General features: G+C 42.9%; 1 protein-coding gene across 1 annotated transcript in view; it reads right to left on the bottom strand.

The window, feature by feature from the left end:
• Positions 1–8,832: 8,832 nt before the first annotated feature.
• The window catches only part of NPEPPS (aminopeptidase puromycin sensitive), a 94,292-nt gene continuing 81,169 nt past the window's right edge, over positions 8,833–21,955 (bottom strand). The window contains exons 18-23 of the mRNA XM_026513018.4: positions 18,606–18,748; positions 18,100–18,156; positions 14,019–14,126; positions 13,386–13,541; positions 13,038–13,085; positions 8,833–10,471 (exon numbers count right to left, since the gene is read on the bottom strand). Of these exons, the coding sequence (XP_026368803.1) occupies positions 10,319–10,471; positions 13,038–13,085; positions 13,386–13,541; positions 14,019–14,126; positions 18,100–18,156; positions 18,606–18,748 (665 nt within the window). The 3' untranslated portion in view covers positions 8,833–10,318. The remainder of the gene's footprint in view (positions 10,472–13,037; positions 13,086–13,385; positions 13,542–14,018; positions 14,127–18,099; positions 18,157–18,605; positions 18,749–21,955) is intronic.

Here is a 21,955-nt window from a genome sequence, read left to right as displayed (position 1 = left end):
TCTTCTCATTTTGTTCCCTGGTGCCTCTAGGAGGATTATTATTCTCAGTGCACAGATGCAGAAACTCATGGTTTCCTACTGTCCTTTACTTAACCTCTCACCCTTAACCTTTACCTACCTTTTTTTTTTTTTTTTTTTTTTTTTTTTTTTAAGTAATCTCTATGGCCAACGTGGGGCTCAAACTCATGACTCCGAGATTAAGAGCCACACATTTCACGGGCAGAGCCAGCCAGGCGCCCCAGTGTGGAATCTTTAATGTGGCCTGAGTCCCTCCCTAGTCTGGCCCCAGCCTGCCTCTCCAGATTTCTCTTCCACGACTTTTCCCAAGAATTCTCTTTGTTCCAGCTATTCTGGATTTCCTCTGGTTCTTTAAATAGGTCAGGTTCTTTTCAGCCATAGGCCCATTGCACATGCTATTTCTTCTGCCTAGAACATCTTTCCCTCTCCTCTTTGCCTGGCTGGCGACTGCTCATCTTCCAGGCCTCCGTTCAACATCATTTTTCATGGGAGCCTTTCCTGACTATCCAGGTGACGTTGGATTCCCTAGTAATGGCCTCTATACCACCCGGCCCTTCCTATTCCAAGGACTCATCACACTTGGAAGTACTCCTTCAGTATTTCTTTTTCTTTTTCTTTTGAGCAGGGAGCCCGATGCGAGGCTCGATCTCAGGACCCTGGGATCATGGCCTGAGCTGAAGGCAGATGCTTAACTGGCTGAGCCACCCAGGCGGCCCTCATTCCCTATTTCTTGTTCTTCTAGGTGGTAAGCTCTATGAGGCAGAGACCAAATCTGCCTTATTAGATTCTGTAGCCTCAGTGCCTAGTACAATATCCTTTTGTCCTGAAAGCTTTTGTAACCACTGCCCGATGTCTAGATTCCACAGCCATGGGAATAATGCATCGAAATCATGCCTCGATTACTGCCCTTCAGCCCAGTTCCGTCAGGCTTTTCTGACAGGCTTCTTCTTGACTATTTCACTAATGTTTCAGGGTCTTTCATCAATCCTTTGACTGGTGATCAAAACGCACACCTCCCTTGGGGCGCCTGGCGTGGTTCAGTTGGTTGAGCGTCTGGCTCTCGATCTCAGCTCAGGTCTTGATCCCAGCACCATGGGTTCAAGCCCCACGTTGGGCTGCGTGCTGGGTGTGGAGCCTACTTAAAGAAAAAAAAAAAAAAAAAAAAAGCACACCTCCCACATCACACAGCAGGTTGTGAGGTTAGAACACAGTGCCACTGTATCATTTGACAATTACTAGAAAAGGGTGGTGCTGGGACGCCTGGGTGGCTCAGTCTGTTGGGCGTCTGCCTTCCACTCAGGTCGTGAATCCGCTGTCCTGGGATCGAGTCCCGCATTGGGCTCCTTGCTCAGCGGGGAGCCTGCTTCTTCCTCTCCCCCTGCTTGTGCTCACTCTCTATTTCTCTCTCTCTCTCTGACAAATAAATAAACAAGATCTTGAAGAAAGGAAGGGCTGGCGCTGTTCTCACCTCTTGTGTTGTTTCCGTGCTGCTCGCCTACCAAGGGGAACCTCTGTGCACCACCGTATTGGGGGTGGTCCGGTGTGGATCACGGGTGACAGGGGCATTTGAAGGTGCCGGACTATTCCTCTCTCAGGTGTCACCTCGGTTTGGCGCACACGTGGGTCATTTACAGATGGACGGCACCTGCGTTTGTCGGAAGCGGCGAGGCATAGGCGCCCCGCGGGCGGAAGCGAGGCCGTTGCTCGCGCTCACGCGGCAGGTGCTCGGCAGGCAAGCCGGGCCGGCGGGAGGACCTCGCGGCCTCGGCGCAACAAGCGCGGCGCGCTGACGTCCCCACGCTTGCCATCTGTGAGAAGGGGCACTTCTCCTCCTTCTCCTCGCCGCCCCGCAGGCCCGCTGCATCCGTCCTCAGCAAAGCCTCCGGGAAATCCATCGCCGGGGAGCCTCCTGCGTCCAGGTCGTGGTGAGAACCCCCCCAAATCCGTCACCGAACACCCAGGCGGCGGCGCGTAGGGCTGCAGGCGTTAGTCCCAGAGGGAGTGCCGTTCACACCGCCAGGGCGGGAAGAACACCGAGCGAACTCAGACACGAACCACTTACGCTAACTGAGCCAGGAGCCCCGAGCCGCGCTCCGCACATGCGCGCTCCGCGAACCGGGCAGTTCACGTCACGCAGCCGGGCTGGAAACACGCGGGACTCAGCGAATGTAAACGAGGAAGAAACGCTTCTCAAGGGTCGCATTTGCCGACGGCCTATTTGTTCTCCAGTCATCTTGTCAGGACTGAGAGCATGACTTCAGGGGTCGCAGGTCGGAGCCCAGCACACGTAGCTTCCTACGGCAAAGACTGAAAACGGGCGGCATCTGTTGCAAAGGGGAACAAGCCAAAGGGGCACAACCCATCTTCATGACCAAAAAATAGTTAAATGCATAGAGTGTAAAAACATAGCTGGAGGGCTATTTCCCAAACTCATCTGTAATCAGGATTGTCTTCGGGAGGCAGGTTTATAAGAAGAGATAGTCACTTTTTTCCCTTCAAAATTTAAGAAATGAGTATTACATTTTTTTTTAATTTTTAAATTTTCACTTTTTATTTTTTCAAAAGATTATTTATTTATTTATTTATTTATTTATTTATTTGACAGAGGGAGACAGCCAGCGAGAGAGGGAACACAAGCAGGGGGAGTGGGAGAGGGAGAAGCAGGCTCCTAGCGGAGGAGCCTGATGTGGGGCTTGATCCCAGAGCCGAAGACAGACGTTAACGACTGCGCCACCCAGGTGCCCTTAATTTTTAAATTTTTAAAAAGTTTTTTTTTTTTTATTCATTTGAGAGAGAAAACAAGTGGGGGGGAGGGGCAGAGGGAGAGGGAGAAGCAGACTCCCTGCTGAGCAGGGAGGCCCGACACAGGGCTCGATCCCAGAACCCTGGGATCATGACCTGAGCTGAAGGCAGGCTCTTGACCAACTGAGCCACCCAGGCGCCTCTGTATTACATTTGTAAACAGATTACAATTTTAAGTGGACAGGGGTTAGTGATACAATGTTCTTAGACGGAGAGCAATGTTACAATGAGGCTGGTAAAGAACACATATTATGTAACTATTTTCTACTATAAACAAAAAATACACTTGCATACACTTGATGTGGAACAGGGTGGTCCAACAAACTTTCTTCAATGATGGAATATGATGTGTACCTGGTGTTACCCAATACAGTGGCCACTAGCCATATGTGGCTAATGAACACTTGAAATGGGGAAATTAATTTTTAATTTATTTGAATTTAAACTTAAATAGCTACATATGGTTAGAGGCTACTGTACTTAGACACACAGCTCTAGAACCTTCCATTTGCTGGGAAGAAGAGTGTCAGCAGGGGCAGGGAGAGCAGACCAGATTTGGTAGCCATGTTGTCTCACATAAGTCATGTACTGTTTTGTTGTCTGTACAGAGCTCTTCTGTATATTCTATTACTGTTCGAGGAAGGAAGTGAGAAACCCTGAATGGCCAAAGTAATCCTGAGAAAGAACAGCAAAGCTGGAGGTACCATACTCCCTGATTTCAAACTATATTACAAAGCTATGATAATTAAAATAATATGGTATTGGCATAAAAACAGACACATAGATCAATGAAACAAAATAGCCGAGAAATAAACCCATTTATATGTGGTCAATTAATTTATGACAAAGGAGTTAAGATTATACAACAGGGAAAGGAGGTTCAATAAACCGTGTTGGGAAAATGGTAAGCCACATGCAAAAGAATGAAACTTGACCACTATCTTTCACCATACACCAAAATTAACTCAAAGTGGATTAAAGACTTGAATATAACACCTGAAACCAGGGGCGCCTGGGTGGCGCAGTCGTTAAGCGTCTGCCTTTGGCTGAGGGCGTGATCCCGGCGTTATGGGATTGAGCCCCACGTCAGGCTCCTCCACTGAGAGCCTGCTTCTTCCTCTCCCACTCCCCCTGTTTGTGTTCCCTCTCTCGCTGCTGTCTCTCTCTCTGTCAAATAAATAAATAAAATCTTAAAAAAAAAATAACACCTGAAACCATAAAACTCCTAGAAGAAAACATAGTTGGCATAGGTCCTGACAATGTTTTTTTAACCTGACACCAAAAGCAAAAGCAACAAAAGCAAAAATAAGTTAAGTGGGACTACATCGTATTAAAAGCTTCTGTATAGCAAAGGAAAACAACAAAACAAAAAGGCAAACTTTACTGAATGGGAGAAAACATTTGCAAATCATGTATTGATAAGGGGCTGATATCCAAAATATATAGAGAACTCATACAACTCAATAGCAAAAAACACCCCACAAATAATCCAATTAAAAATGGACATAAGATCTGAATAGACATTTTTTCAAAGATATGAAGACCGACAGGCACATGAAATGATGTTCATCATTAACCATCAGTGAAACACATATCAAAACCACAATGAGCTTTCATTTTACACCTGTCAGATTGGCTAGTATCAAAAAGACAAGAAACAACAAGTGTTGGCGAGGATGTGGAGAAAACTGAGCCCTTGTGTGCTGTTGGTGAGAATGTAGACTGGCAGCCACTATGGAAAACAGCATGGAGGTTCTTCAAAAAATTAGAAATAAAACTACCATATGATCTAGCAATTCCTCTTTTGGGTATTTATCTGAAGAAAATGAAAATACTAACTCAAGATATATGCACCCCCGTGTTCATTGCAGCATTATTTACAATAACCAAGATATGGAAACAGCCTGTGTCCATCAATGGCTGGATGAATAAAGAAATTGTAGCATACACACACACACACACACACACACACACACACACACACACACTAGAATATTACTCAGCCATAAAAAAGAATGAAATCTTGCCATGGATGGACCTCAAGGGCACTATGCTAAGTGAAATACATCAGACTGAGAAAGACAAATACTGAGTGATTTCTCTTAACTGTGAAATCTTAAAAAAATAACAACAAAAAACCCAAGCTCATTGATATAGAGAACAAATTGGCGGTTGCTGGAAACCCCAAAGGGTGGAGAAGGGTGGAGAATAAAAGAAAAAGAACCAAGTGAGAGAAGGTACTTCTTTACACTCTTCAAGGCCGCGGCATTGACTTCATCCTACCACGCCCTTTTACGTTCCCCTGACTTTCAAGTGCTCTATTCCTAGAAGAGGGAACTGACCTATTAAGAAACAACAATTGGGGGGCGCCTGGGTGGCACAGCGGTTAAGCGTCTGCCTTCGGCTCAGGGCGTGGTCCCGGCGTGATGGGATCGAGCCCCACATCAGGCTCTTCTGCTATGAGCCTGCTTCTTCCTCTCCCACTCCCCTTACTTGTGTTCCCTCTCTCGCTGGCTGTCTCTATCTCTGTCGAATAAATAAATAAAATCTTAAAAAAAAAAAAAAAGAAACAACAATTGGGGCACCCGGGTGGCTCAGTCGGTTAAGCATCCAACTCTTTGTTTCGACTCAGGCCCTGATCTCAGGGTCCTGAGATTGAACGTGCATCAGGCTCTGCACTCAGCATGGAGTCTGCTTGAGAAATTCTCTCCCTCTCCCTCTCCCTCTGCCCCTCCCACTCGTGCTTTCTCTAAAATCAGTCTTATGGGGCGCCTGGGTGGCTCAGCTGGTTAAGCGTCTGCCTTCGGCTGAGGTCCTGGGATGGAGCCCCAGGGAGCCTGCTTCTCCCTCTCCCTCTCTCAAATCAATAAATAAAATCTTTAAAAAAAAAATCTTGAAAAAGAAAGCAACAATCATCTCATCCATCCTCATTCATGTCAACTATTTTAAATGTTTTATACTTTTTCTTATAAACTGTTTCTCCATCTCCCCTTCATTATCTTGCATTCTGTGTTCTTGAGACTTCTATTAAATCATTAGCCATTCAATATTTAGTTTTCTTCTTCTCCTTAACTTCTTAGACTTCTAAATAGTAGAGATAACACTGATAATATCCATAAGATTAGTATATATAATGCAAAGTAGATGATCAGATGATAGAGTGGGCTGAAATTGCAGTATAATGTAACACACCTGCACAATTTGTCAAATTAATGATAAAGGTTAAAGTTGGTTGGGGGCGGAGGGGGAGGCAGGTGACTCAGAGGACTCTGCTGGTACGGCCAAACTATGGCAAGATTTAATTTTTTTTCTTTTCTCAAGATTTATTTTTTCTTCCTGGTAGTCATCTTAATTGGTATACAGCATGTCTGCCGTCAGCTGCCAGCCACTTCCCTGGGAAAGCATCGATGAATAGCAAGCTATGTTTCTCCTCTGTTGCTAATTCTAGCCCAGTGTCGGAACCAGAAGGTCAATGGTGAAAGCTACAGCTGCCGGATGCCAGCAACAGAGGGGCAACCAGACCTTTTTACAAAGTGCCACTAACAGCCCAGTCGATTCTCCTTCCTCTGACCCCGCCATCGATCACACTTGCCGTCGCATGTACGAGTGGACCAACCAATCCTCTGATTTGGTTTCCGAGGGAAAGCAGTTGTTTGGCCTCATGTTTTATTAATGTGGGGGTCTCCCATCTCTTGTGCTTGTGTTTGAAACCAAACACCTTGACCAGTCTGCGTCTACTGGGGGCGGTACAAGAAGGTACGGTCCACCTTGGGTGAGTTTTTGTATTATCACAAAAGAGAAGACAGTCTTATGAAAAATTAAACGACAACAATGCTGAGAGCCTAAAACCATGTAGTAAGAGCCTGAAACTTAATGTAGTAAGAGGAGATTCACTTCTCACCAAGTAAGTTCTTATTCAGTCAAAAATGATGCTGTAAGTAGAGATTCGGTGCTATAAATAGACGATCAAAAGCTTGTTTTTTTATTTTCTGCCTTGCTAAGAAAAATAATCACTTACCCTACACATGTGGCTCCAAGTCTTTCTGATAACATTCTAGGACCTGTTTGGGTAATAGAACTGAAAGAACTCTTTTAAAGCTACAGAACTCCTCTCATACCCTCTAACTTGCATACTACAGAGATACTTTCTTTACAAAAAATTTCAAGGGGGTTCCTTGCATCCTGAAACCCATCCTTAAAAACTGGAAGTTTAAGAATTCACCCACCACCATGTACTATTCCAAAAAGCTTTACTGCTTCCCATTAATTAAAAATAATAGTATCAACCCATTCATCCCCCTCCCTTTTTTTTTTTTGCAAATACTTTTTTTTTTAAAGTAAGCTCTACGAGGAGCTTGAGACCCTGAGATCAAGAGTCACATGCTCTACTGACTGAATCAGACAGGTGCCCCACATTTCTCTTCTTTTCCAACTTTCTGATTTCTACTAAGTCTTAGGGTTAAAAGAAAATCATTCAATATACTTAAAAGTGTTGCTTGGATCCAGTCTGACTGCATGATCTTCTAACTGTGGAGACGTGACAATTAGTAAGAAGAGCATGGGTTTTAGAGGCCAGTGAGCTCGGGCTGACCACGGATTCTAAATTATTCGTTGTAGAACTACTTTATTTTTTTGAGCCTGCTTCTCACCAGTAAAATGAGTATATTACCCGATAGGGAGCTACTTAGAAGACAAACAATAAAGTAAAACATCTGACACTGAAAAGGCTGAATTAAGACCTTCAGAGACTCAAATCATCAGGACTCCAGTGCCAGAGTCAGTCAAGATATTAGTAGAAAACAGAGAACACACTTGAACCTCGGTAACTTGAAGAAGCTTTAATAAACAGACTGTTTACAAAGACATGGGCAAAGTTCAAGGGAACCAACAAGGAATAATGGAGTAATCCAGAGCTAGTAAGGGAATAGTTCTTTCTATCCCTAGATTTGAAGGGGCAAAGTGAAGGAGCTAGAAGCTTGAAAGGGCTGCTTAATAGGAGCCATGGTCTTTGGTAGAGGGACACAGACAAGCCCTGTGACCTGGGGATGAGGAAGCCTGGGAAATAAGGTGTCACTAATTGGATGTGTCAGCCTAATGTCAGAGGGCAAAGGAACCTGTTAATGCAGTCCATATGGGCCAACCCCTCCTGGTGCACAGAACAGGACGGAGAGCAGCTCTGGAGGGGACACAGAAGATCTCCTGCACCACTTCTGTCCCAGCAAAATTCAAACTACTAAACTGTTAAACACAAAACTTGCATGTATGCTGAAACTGAAATACCTTCTCTTTAGAACTTCTAATTATAAACTTCTGAGTGTTTTTTTTTTTAATTTTAAATAGGCTCCACCCCCAACACGGGGCTTGAATTCACGACCTCGAGATCAAGAGTCACACGATATACTGACTGAGCCAGCCAGGTGCCCTTGCGTTCTTTAATAAAGCAGATTTCTTTTCTCAGACTTTCTGGTGTCCCTGCCTTGCTGGTGCCTTAACACATGCCTGGATGGCCTCCAACGCAGCCGTCAGTGTGGCCCCTGGACAGGAAAGCCTCAATAAATGGAAACTGGTAAGTCTCAAGTTAACTCCCAAATGCTAACTCGAATGATCTCAGATTTCTGAGCATCCAGAACGAATTTAGAAGGAATCTTGGGATTTTTCTGTTTAGGTATTATTCATTAAGGAATTCAGAAACTGGGGCGCCTGGGTGGCTCAGTCAGTTAAGCATCTGCCTTCAGCTCAGGTCATGATCTCAGGGTCCTGGGATCGAGCCCCGCATCGGGCTCCCTGCTCAGTGGGAAGCCTGCTACTCCCTCTCCCACTCCCCCTGCCTGTGCTCTCTCCCTCTGTCAAATAAATAAATAAAATGTTTAAAAAAAAAAAAAAAGGAATTCAGAAACTGGATTTTCTTAGACTCAAAAAATCCTATGGTCGTAAAACTTCTTATAATCCTAATGAATGACAGGAAAATTTATAGTTTCTTGTGAAAGAGAATAAAAGAAATCAGGACATCAATTTCACATTGACATTTTTATTAACGCCAACTGTTTTTTAATTATTATTTTTTTAAAACAATAGCACAAAAATGTTTCAAGGAAGCAGTCTCACAATCTGATGACCTTCTGAAATACAGTTAAGCCACACCAAATATGAAATTCCTGTTAATAACACAAAACAAATATTTTTAAAAAGGAAAAATAAAAAGAAGAGGAAAAAGAAAGAAAAGGAAGAAAGGTAGGGGCAGAGGAAAGCAATGAGGTGTAGAGTTAAAACTCACTGGATCGGGTAGGTGAGGCTTGTTAGTAGGATACACTGTTAAAGCAAAGAGTGGCACACAGGCTTCCGGTCTTTGCTGTTCTACCCAGTCACCACTAATACACGGCCCCCGCAGTGGCGGCCACTGACTTCTTCCATGTCCACGGGGAACTGGGAGAAGCCAGTGCTGATACTGTCACGAAGAGGTTTAACTGTTGGCCTGTCGGACAACTACGACCATTTTGTTGTTTGTTTTTTTTTTAGCAGAGTAACTCCTTCAGGACGGCCTGGCTGAAAACCCTTCCATTTCTATGTCTCACCTATATGCATCTCAGGGCTCTTAAAAGTTATCTTAAAAAAGAAAGAAAAAATAATGTATATCAGTTTCTCTTATTTAATGTGGCTATAAACGATGTTTCCTTATTATTTCTTTATCTCTAAGAAGGACACCGGGGGTGGGGGCTGGGGGCGGAAGTAAGAGGAAGAAAAAACCCAGACCAGGATAGATTTGGGTTTTTTTAACCTTTTTTTTTTCCCTTTTGGCCAGGGGGGTCACACGGAAGGGATGGCATGGAGGAAAATTATGATCCTTGGTTCAGATTGAGTTATGCAGGAAAATATATCCTCCTGATCAGTCCCCATGCCAAAAAAAAAAAAAAAAACCAAACCAAAAAAAAAAAAAAAAAAAAAACCAAACCAAAACAAAACACCCCAACAAACCCAAAAAAACCAAAAAACACTTGGAATTATGCACAGATCTATGTTATACCAGCTATCAGCCTTTCACGTTTAACCATTCCCAGCAATGGACACTACCCTTGGCTTGTAGGCTGCTTGCAGAACCCACTTCACACAAAATCTTCCTCACCCAGAAGCCTCTAGTTTTCTTTTGGTAGGTTATAAAAACAGAACATCTGTCATTAACAGGAGAGTGTTAAATACTTTTAACCACTTGACAAGGCTTCAGGAAGTTTCACAGTTTCGTTATGCTCTATTTTATTACTATCATATTTACATTTTTATTTTTTATTTTTATTTTTATTTTTTTGCTGAATTGCTGATTTTCCTTTTTCAATAGAATTTAATTCTGGAGTGTGAGCAGGAACCAGTTAACTACATTCATTGTCCAACCCCCACTGGTTTGAAAGAAGACTCCAAATTCTCGGCATGTGAATCAGCTGTTCGGTAGCCCCACCTTATCCCCCCCGCAGCCAAGCAGCAGAACGGCAGGCAGCGCGCTCAGGGCTCACGCGGTAGGTGGGGAGGCCTTTCGCTGAAGGAGGTACTGGTGAATGCTCTCAGCATCTCGCTTTAGCCAAGCAGCATTCAGCAGGATATTTTCACAACACTGCTGGATGGTGCGCTCAGCTGAAGGAGCCGGATGACTCTCGAAGAAAGCCTGGTATCAACACAGAATGTAGGATCATTACTAGTGATAGTAAGAAGGTAATAATATCCCAGGTCATGAAAAAATACCCACTGTTCTGTAAAGGATTCAAAAGCTTCAATCATGAAAATTTACCACTGCCACTCCCAGGCTAAGAGAAAACAAGCAGCTCCTTGAACTTACATGTAGGAATTCTTCTCCAAATATATGCTTAAAATCGAATCGCAAGTTAATAAAGAGAACCTATGGCCTTTCTTTCAGATTCATCATCTAGTGGTTAGTGTACGCTTTGGAATTAGGCTTGGGACTCAAATCTAGGCTTGGTCATGTATTAGCCTATGACTTTTAGTTAAATTAACTCTTCTGTTTTCTCATTTATGAGAAAATATTTACTCCAGAAGATTAAAGAGAAATCCATATAAACTTTTAACATAATAGTTGGCAGGCAGAGTCCTTAAGGACTCAAAACACATTTGGCTGCTTCTAATACAGATTAATTTGAGAAGGATGATAAAACCACAACGTTTCGATTACTGCTCCACAGACTCACATTTTTCATGCAACAAGACTATTTCTGAGTTTATTATAATTTATCACAAAGCTTATTGACTAAAGATGCAATAAACTATTTTTTTTTAAAGATTGTATTTATTTATTCGACAGGATAGAGACAGCCAGCTAGAGAGGGAACACAAGCAGGGGGAGTGGGAGAGGAAGAAGCAGGCCCACAGCAGAGGAGCCCGATATGGGGCTCGATCCCACAACGCCGGGATCACGCCCTGAGCCGAAGGCAGACGCTTAACCGCTGAGCCACCCAGGCGCCCCTGCAATAAACTATTTTCTAATGAAGTATACCAAGTTTCACAGAAAACAAAGCAACTCTTGGAGCACCTGGGTGGCTCAGTCGATTAAGCATTCGACTCTTGATTTCAGCTCAGGTCACAATTTCGGGGTCCTGAGATCAAGCCCCTCATCAGGCTGCAGGCTCGGTGGGGAGTCTGCTTGAGATTCTCTCTCTCCCTCTGCCCCTCCCCCACTCTCTCTCACTCTCACTCACTCTGTCTCTCTCTGAAATAAATAAGATCTTTTTAAAAAATGAAAACAAAGCACCTCTTAAGTACCAACCAGCAAAAGGATGGGGGTCTTTACTTTGAACTAGTCATCACAGGTGTAAAAGAGAGAATGACTAATTCAACAGATTAAGTCTAGAACTTTTAGAAATCGATAACCTTATTTTGTTTACATAGATGACAATGGCTCCTGCTCCAAAGCTCCTTAGGGCCTGAGTAAGATACAGGACTTCCCCTCATTCCATCTCAACAAATACCACTACCATTTACATATAAGAAACCTGGGAATTATCCTCAACTCTTCCTTCTTCCTCTGCCAGGTTCACAACACAGAGAAGCCACTCAGTAAATATTTGTTGAACTAAAGATTAACAAAATCAAGCCCCCTGAATTTCATTCCTCCATCTCTCCCAAGCTACTTTATCAGCCTTGCTTGGAGAGTTAGCGTCCCAACATCTTCTCTTCCCCATTCCATATTATTCTCCACACTGCAGCCAGACGGAAGCTTTTATCAAACAAATCACATCAACTCACTCTGTTTAGAAGCAATTCAAGGGCTTTCCATTCTTGGGAAAATCTTCATACAGCCTACAAGGTCCTCCAGTCTGGCCTCTACCGATCTTACCAGCCTCAGCTCCACCACTCGCCGCCCCTCCCCTCCAAACCCAGCACGTGTACTTCTCCTTCGGGACACTTACACCCTTTACGACAAGGGACGGTCTGCACAATATACAACGTAAACTAATGAAGGCACAGATCAAGTCTTCCACTGTTTCCTCAAGACCTGAAATCTTAAACTCTTATTCCTAACAATGGTTTGTGGAATGAATGAAACAACACTATACCTCTCAGAACTTCCAAATTTACACCTCATGACTCCACTGCTTTCAAGAAGATGAAGGTGGAAATGACATTTCGAAAGTACTTCATAATTAAGTGCAATGGAAGGCTTCAAGTTAAGATTTTCCTAATCAGTGCAGATTCCTCCTCAAATGCTGAACTTGACCACTTAACTGATTATTATGCTCTGTAAAGGCTAAGAGGAGAGTCCCTACATAGCCATCTTGTCTCCCTGTGCATATGACAGACCTATGAAGGTTATTAGAAAGGAAAAAAAGAACCATTATCAAGGACCTACTACTCCATTCCAGTCCCACTATGTTTCTCTAAATAATAGTCTTATTCCATTTTATGGAGGATGAGATATAGAGAGCTCATGGGGGTTAAAAACTTGCTTGAAGTCACATAGCTCAACAGGGCAGGGCATGGATTTCTACTCAGATTGACTGATTTCAAGTTCCACGTTCTTTCAACCATATTTCAGTGCCCTCAAAGATGATTCCAACCCCAAATTCTTCAAGCATTAAAGACACAACCCAAGCTGTCTTTTTCTAAGCAAAAACGAGGATAAATACAGCATTATCCCAACACTGTATGATCACAATTTGGCTCATTAGTGTTTTTACTTACTAGCTTGAAAAGTAAAAAGTAAACAGCACTTTGCTTACCTTCACCTCTCCAGCCATTTTATCAACTGCAAATCCCTCAACTGATAGCTGAAAAAACAACAGTTTAAACAGTAAATGCAACTAAAAGAGGCTAGGAACAAAATTCCATTTATCCTATAAATGAATCATTCTATTCTCTCCCAACTGCAGAATATTCTAGAGGGTGCAGGATGTGTGATGGACAAGCCCTTTAATAAAGCTAGTAACTATTAAAGGAACTCTTTCTTCTTTTTTAAAGAAACTCTTATTAAAGCACAAAGACCATAGTCTATAGGCCTAGTGAACCATGGATGTCTCCAAATAACACCCATCATTAACAAGGTACTCAAAATAAAAATCTTCACATACCTTTATTAGTCTGGATATTAAGAATCCTCCCTGGTATCGATTATAAAGTTCTTCCCAGTTGTCTTTTATAAACTTCCAAGCAGCCTTCCTTCCATGCTTGCTGCCTCCAGCCACCCCACCAATTACTGATACAGTGTCCTGTGGACGTACCTCTTCCTAAAAATAGAAAGAGAACTAAAAATCTACGCTTTTGATTTTTAGTTGGTACTCGAGTAATCACACTGAAGACCCTCACTCCATGTTTTAGGAATAACTGGCACCAGAAGCTTCCAGCAAAGAGGAGAATGTTTAACCTAAAGAGGAGCCAAACTGAGAATGAGGCACTGAGACGGGTAGGAACAGGGTGCTCAACAGGTATTTGCTCGGGTTCCTACACGGTAAAGAAAGGAAGAGACAGAAGGTAGGTACAGGGATAAGTAGGCTTTCCAGTTTATTTCTGCTTCCAACTACTCTGATTCTCACCAGCAGAGGGAGATGTACAGGTCAGTAGCAAAAGCCCACTCCATTTCCCCCAGACTAAGAGGAAGCCTTAGTTCAGGGGTAAAGCAGATCAAGACGATACTGAGTCAGAGAACCCCGCCACAGATCAGTGGGTTACAGCTCCCTCTACATGCAGTTTTCGTTGGAACTTACTGAAAGTGCAAACGTGAGGACTTTCTGAATCAATTCAGGTGAAAGAGTAGCCCCAAGGACCCTTTCAATTCGGTTTTTCTCTTCCTGCATATCTGCTTGTTTGTGAAGCTACAGTGAAAAACAAAGACAGAGATAGTTAACCTTCCCCTAGAAGTTATGCATATGCTTGTGTGAGCCTCTCCCCCAAACTTTTGCTCTATAGTCTCGCTGGCTGAGATTGCAGGGCACGAAGTTAACAAACGATGATACTTTTCAAGATGTTCAGGCACTACATTTATCACATGACATCATGGTAAGTCACTAGTGTAAGTGTGTACTGTGTGAATGGCTTGTCATCAGTTCTGAGGGGTATGATGTCTGACTAACGTTCTATGTTAGATGAACAAACCAATCATCGCTAATACCATTGAAGGTCATCAGTTTAATTTCTAATAGTAAAAAATAAATGCTAACATTAATTCATGAGTCTCTGATCACTGGGATTCTGTATTATCACATTTTTCTTTTTCTTTTTTTTTAAGGTTTTATTTATTTATTTGACAGAGATAGAGAGAGCCAGCGAGAGAGGGAACACAAGCAGGGGGAGTGGGAGAGGAAGAAGCAGGCTCATAGCGGAGAAGCCTGATATGGGGCTCGATCCCATTACGCCGGGATCACACCCTGAGCTGAAGGCAGACGCTTGACCGCTGTGCCACCCAGGCGCCCCTCACATTTTTCAACTGAAAAATCAGCACATGCTGAATGCAGAAAATCAGGAAAAGAGAGAAGCATAAAGAGAAAATTAAATTATTGGGGTGCCTGGGTGGCTCAATCAGTCGGGCTCTCTGCTCAGTGGGAAGTCCGCTTCTCCCTCTCCCTCTGCCCCTCGCCCCCACTCATGTTCTTTCTCTCTCTCAAATAAATGAATAAAATCTTAAGGGAAAAGAAAGAGAAAAAATTAAGTTATTATGGTATGTACATTTTCAAATTGGAAATAAGATCATCTTATACCTGTTTTTTTGTGACCTTTGAAAAATTTTTAAATTACAGGTAAGTTTTATTGTCTTTATACTTTTGTAGTCTCTAAATCTTCCATAGTGAATATACCAAGTCTTTTTTTAATCGTCAGAAGCAAAACATTATTATACATTTAAAAAGTGAGAATTACATGCTTCATTCCCCCTTCTGATTACCCCCCCTTTCTTTATCCCTTTCTTCCCCTACCGATCTTCCTAGTTCTTATGTTCCATAGATGAGAGAAACCATATGATAATTTTCTTTCTCTGCTTGACTTATTTCACTTAGCAGTATCTCCTCCAGTGCCGTCCATGTTGCAGCAAATGTTGAGAAATCGTTCTTTTTGATAGCTGAGTAATATTCCATTGTATATATGGACCACAACTTCTTAATCCAGTCATCTGTTGAAGGGCATCTCAGCTCCTTCCATGATTTAGCTATTGTGGACAATGCTGCTATGAACATTGGGGTGCATATGGCCCTTCTCTTCACTACATCTGTATCTTTGGGGTAAATACCCAGTAGTGCAATGGCTGGATCATAGGGTAGCTCAATTTTTAACTTCTTAAGGGACCTCCACACTGTTTTCCAGAGTGGTTGTACCAACTTGCATTCCCACCAACAACGTAGGAGGGATCCCCTTTCTCCACATCCTCTCCAGCAATTGTTGTTTCTTGCCTTGTCAATTTTTGCCATTTTAACTGGCGTAAGGTGGTATCTTAGTGTGGTTTTGATTTGAATTTCCCTGATGGCTAATGATTTTGAACATTTTTTCATGTATCTGTTAGCCATTTGTATGTCATCATTGGAAAAGTGTCTGTTCATATCTTCTGCCCATTTTACAATTTGTTTATTTGTTTCTTGCGTATTGAGTCTGAGAAGTTCTTTGTAGATCTTGGAGACTATGGACTCTGAGAAACAAACTGAGGGCTTCAGAGGGGAGGGGTTGGGGGAATGGGATAGGCTGGTGATGGGTAGTAAGGAGGGCACGTACTGCATGGTGCACTGGGTGTTATACGCAACTAAAGAATCATCGAACTTTACATCAAAAACCACGGATGTACTGTATGGCGACTAACATAATATAATAAAAAAATACTAAAAAAAAAAGTGAGAATTACAAAGTTATATGAGATACCTCTCCAAGTCAACTTAATCTATAGTCTCTGTTGATCTTCTCTCCCACTGAAGATTCTACACTGACCAGAGTCTGCAGACCCCAGCACAGGTCCCAGTTTCCTCTTCCTTTCCTTTGGACCCTTTTGAGCAGCAGTGGGGTAAAATAAATAGGAAGTCAGGAGACCTGGGTTCTAGTCCCAATTTTGCCTCTAACTAGCTGTGTGATTTTGACTAAGTCCTTAACCTCTCCGGATCTCAGTTTCCCCATCTGTAAAATGAGCGGGGTGGAAAGATAATTTCTAAGGTCCTTTTCAGCTCAAATACCCAAGGTCTGAACGCTGGCTTTCAGGAAGCATTGTTTTCCCCAAGGAGAACCTGTTACACTAGTCCACTAGATGGCACCATAACACCACATTCTAAATACACTTTGGACTAAAAGTTATTTTTTTTTAAATCCTGCCTCATTATTCCCAAATTACCAACAGAAAACAATCTTCCTCATCTCCCATCAACTGGTTCCTTGAAGAAACCTAATTTGGCCTTCATAAGAGCTCTCCCTATAGTAAAGCAGAATTACATTCAGCTCCCTTGCGTTAAAAGATGCAAACACTTATTAACTATACATACTAGTACTAGTGTATGCCAGGACATGAAAATGTCAAGGTTACCTGTCATGAGAATTCCAGAACCCCTATTTTGTTCTATACTTTTATGGAAAAGACAAAACCCACAAATACCTGATTTCATATGCAAAGAAATACATGATTTATAATGCACAGGTTCACAGAATATTAAGAATAAGAAAGGACCTCAATGTCATTTAATTGAAGGGTAAACCCAAAGTATAATTTTGTATTATTAGAAAGGAAACTCTTGTACAAGATCAGTAGTTAAAGTGGCACATTTTGAGTTTCTTAATTAAAGTATAAACTTTTTCAACATATTCTAATCATTTAAACAGGATTTGTTGAAAACTAATACTAGAAATTAGATTTGCAACGCTGATCCACTTGAGATCAGAAAAGTGATCTTAATCCACTAAAGATGGAAGTAATAAAGCACATCCCACTCCTGTTCTGTTTGTTCCCCCCTAAGTGAGGGTCTTTAAATGAATGGGCTTTATAGGTCTGACAGGTAACTTGGGTATTTAGGCACATTCTGCACATTTTATTTGATGCTAATAGATTCAGCTCCCTCCATCTCTGATGCAACTAGAATAGTCAAGTTGTTTCTTAGATTGATAACTACAAGGACAGGGACTGGAGACAGCACTTGTTTCACAGTATTAGTATCAGAGTTTAATTATACGCCAACCACCCTGGGAAAACTACAGGCAGGTCAATTAATTTCCTGTCCATTCATAAAAGGTACTGGCATAGCTCAAACCCTGGAGACACCTGATCATCTATCCCTTAAGCCCAGACACAAACCTCTTCTTTAAAATGGGAAGTACCCTAGTAAATTTACACTGAAGGGAAAAATTTTAAGAACTTGACATGTTAATAATCAAAACGAACATTTCAATTTTTAGATTTAAGTTGCATAAACTTATGAATAAAAAAAAGTGAAGAAATCAGATGACTTTGGGGATTGTATTGGTAGTATACACCAACAGACATTATATATTTCTCCCATGGTTTATTTTCTTTTTGAGAGAAAAAAGAGACGTGTGTGCACGTGCATGTGGCGGGGGGGGGGTGGTGCTGAGGGAGAGTGAGAATCCCTGCTGAGTGCAGAGCCCAACGTGGAGCTCCATCTAATGACCTAAGATCACGACGTGAGCTGAAATCAAGGGTCGAGCCACCCAGGCGCTCCTCCCATAGTTTCTTAGTATTTGCCTGTCTCCAGTATGCGTATCTGCATATATTTCTTTTGCGAGCAGACTTTTAACCACCTAAAGCTCATAATCTCTGTGTCAACCCAAGTTCAACAGCAGAAAATGGGAGCCCTTTCCAAATTTACTCACCTTTAGCATAATGTCTAAGGTGGTGCCATCACCATGCTTCAAAACAGTCAGATAGACCTACAAGAGAGTACAGGGACAAAACAGCAGGCATCTTTGATTAAACACACCTTGTTCCAAATAGTCCAATGTTAGAAAAGACATAAAGCGAGTGAAAAAACTTATAAATCGCTGTGTGTGGATGTTACATACAAATTGTGGCAAAGAGCTTAGAGGCCGCGACTGAAAACCAGCTAGGCGGACAGCACGTAGTAGGGGCAGCGCACACCGGCTGTCTCAGGGAAATGTGCACTGACGATGACCTTCCAGCACCAGAGTGCGGTCTGAGGAACTTTAAACAAAGGAGAAGCTGGCTAAAACCCACCTAAATGGCACCTATCAAATCAGAGTCAGGCATGATTTGTGGGTCAGTACTTAGGTCATTTTTGGTCACCATTACACACACTCCACACTCTGCACAGAATGATGCGGTCATTTAGAAATCAAGGTTATTTATCGTGAAAACCTACAGGACTCCTCAGATCAGCGGAGAGAATCTGCTTCCCTTCTACGTGGTCCTTAAACCGACGACGGGCTTCTTCTAACGTTGCCTTATGTCCTGCTTTTCCTAGTTTGCCCAGAACCAAGCCCCTCAGGAGTGCATCTAGATGACCTGATTAAGAAGGAAGAGAGACACGAAACTGCTTAAAAATCCTGTTTTCACAAATATGCCCCCTGGCTATCTTGTAATTGTGTTATACTATGTCTACCAGCTTGAACAAACACAATCAATTACCTTAGTACTCGAGCGAACACCTGATTTACATTATTCACATCGTAAGAGTAAAATGAAGTGCTAAACAGACCAAATAGCAAATGAATTTGCCCACTTTGTCTACAAATGCCAAAGATGTGAATTTATTAAATGTTCACTCCACCTAGGTAATTACACTGCTAAGGATTGTATGTGAAAGGAACAGGCTTAGATCATGCAGATTTGACCCAAGATTCAGAGAAAGGTCAATAAACTGAAATCTTACATTTAAAAAGATCAACCTCCAATGGATCTATTCACTCTAAAGATGTGCAAATACGCAATAAGCACAGAAAGAGATGTTCAACATCGGTCATTAGGGAAATGCAAATCAAAACCACAGTGAGCTGCCACCCTACACCCACAAGCATGACTGAAAAAGACAGTAACAAGCACTGTCAAGGACGTGGAGAAATTAGAACCCTCATACATTGCTGGTGGGAGTGTAAAATGTTGCGGCCACTTTGAAAAACAACCTGGCGATTAGGAAGTTAACCTGGCGATTAGAGGTTAAACACAGAGTTACCATATGATCCAGCAATGCCACTCTTAGGTATACACCCAAGAGAAATGAACGTTATGTCCACACAAAAACTTGTGTATACATGTTCACAGCAGTATTCACAACTGTTTTCAAGTAGAAACCATCCAAACACCCATCAAGTGATGAATATACAAAATGCGGTACGCCCATACAACAGAATGTTCTTCAGCTGTCAAAGGAGTGCAGTACTGATGTGCAAGGCAACATGGATGTACCCTGGAAACATTCTGCTAAGTGAAAAACGCGGGACACGAAAGGCTACATGGGGTACGAGTCCACTGATACGAAATGCCCCGAGTAGGCAAATCCATAGAGACAGCAGATTAGTGGTTGCCAGGGACGGGGGTGGTCAGCGAATGGGGAGTGACTGCCAACGGATATGGAGTTTCTTTTAAGGCTAAAGAAATTGTTCTGGAATTAGATAGTGGTGATAATTGTGCGACCTTGGGAACAAGCTAAAAAAGACGGAGCTGTATACTTTAAAAAGGTCCATTTTATGATACACTGGTTATATCTCAAAAACAAAAACAAAAAAGTTAACACCAGCAATGATGGATTGCAATACCAAAATGGACAGGTAAGTCATGGTATAGTCAGACAATGAATACTACTAAGCAATAAAAAGGAATGAACACACTGGATGTATCTTAAGCATTATACTGAGCAAGAGAAGCCAGATATAAGAGCAGAATATATATTAGGATTCCATTTATATAAAGTTCTAGAAGAGGTAATGTTAATCTAGGGTCAAAGAAGGCAGAACAGTGTTTGCCTGCAGGGGACGGGCAGGGGGCAACTGAGTGGCAGGGACTGACCGAGAAGGGGCCCGAGGCAACCTCCTTCGCTGTGTGCATTTGTCAAATGTCGCTGAACTGTAACAATTAATTTGTAAATCTTGCTACATTTAAATCATAACTCGGCAAAAAGTAAGTTTAAGAAAACCACAGGAGATCAACAGATAACACGAGAGGACGTTAGTGCAGAACCAATTTATAATTCCGGCTCTGGTACTGACTTGCTATGTGGTGCAAGGCAACATTTTGTTATTTTGCTGTTTGACTCTTCCATCTATAAAACTAGGAAGCTGAAGACACTCTCCCTATTTCAGAAAGCTGGGTTTGAGCCCAAGAAGTATTACATATTACCACCATGAAAAAGAAGGACGGCATCCACCGATGTGCCTGTATCTGTCTCCACATACCCTCTCTCCTGTCTTGTTTCTGGGATCTGTGCTTCTATCGCCAACTCCTCCACTGGTCCCCGACTCCTCTCCATCACTCAGCCCTCGCTCCGGCAATTACTCCCCTCTTTCACATCCCGAATTTTTCTATTACCACTCCACCATTGTCATTGGCACAAAAGCATGTTATAAAATCTCCCACTTTATTAAAAAAAAATGCCTCCACTGACCCATCTCTCTCCAGACTACCTTTTTTTTTTTTTTTTTTTTTTTTAAAGTAAAACTCCTTTAAAAAGTTGTCTGAATGTACTGTCTCCTTTTCCCCCACTCCCAGTCCGGAGAACACAAAACTGGTCTCCAGCGCGCCACAAAATGTGCCAATGTAATGATCGATCCTCCTTTGTCTTGCCTGACTCAGAGCAGCATTTGTCATGGTGGGTCGCTCTCCTTCTGGTTGCTTCTTAACACATCTGGGACACCTCATCCCTCCTGACTGGCCAGCCAGTCTCCCCAGCCGATTTCTCCTCTTCCATCCAATCTCCAAATCCTAGCCTCGCCTACGACCGAGTCCTCAGACCTTTTTTCTTTCCACCTACATTCAGGCCGCACGTGATCTCATCTAGTCTCATGGCTATAAATACCATCTGCACACTGACTGGATTTATTCAGCCCAGACCTCTAGGCACGATACTCTCCACCAGGCTGTCTAAAAGGACCTCACATTTCCTGTGTCCCAAACCCAACTCCAGATTGCCTCTGCCCCAGGCTGCTTCTACGGCAGTCTTCCCCATTCCTGGAGATGGCAACTTCGCTCCTCCGGTCTTCAGGCCAGAATGTGGGGGCTCCTCTTACTCCACGCAGCCAATCCACCACCAAACAGGTTCACTTCTACCTTCAAAACACCCACAGAATTTACCACCTCCGAGTGCGAGCTGCAACCAGCGCCTCGCGCGGACTACTGAAACAGCTTAGTAATTTGTCTCCCGGCTCCTTCCCCTGGCCCCCCGACTCCAGTCTCGTTTTCACACAGCTGAGTACATCCAGTCATGTTCTGCTTCAACTCTCAACGCTGCCACTTTCCGTACCACTAACTGTGAAAGTCCAAAATGCTGTACTAGCTCCCACAGGTCCCACAGGAGCTGAGCTGCTTCCCACCCGGTCTCCCTCACGTACTCCGTCCTGACTGTTACTACAACAGGCCGAGCACGCTCTGCCGCAGGCCTTCTGCACCGGCTGCTCCCTGTCTGGACCATTTCCCTCTCGACAGCCTCCTAGCTCCCCGTCATACCACCTCATCACTGGCGACGACTGCGCTGACAACTCTCGATGAGCTACCGGCCCC

Source organism: Ursus arctos, unplaced genomic scaffold (genome assembly GCF_023065955.2).
Source record: "Ursus arctos isolate Adak ecotype North America unplaced genomic scaffold, UrsArc2.0 scaffold_24, whole genome shotgun sequence".
Lineage (NCBI taxonomy): Eukaryota > Metazoa > Chordata > Mammalia > Carnivora > Ursidae > Ursus > Ursus arctos.
The sequence above is the reverse complement of the archived record's forward strand: the minus strand, read 5'-3'. Positions and strand labels throughout refer to the sequence as shown.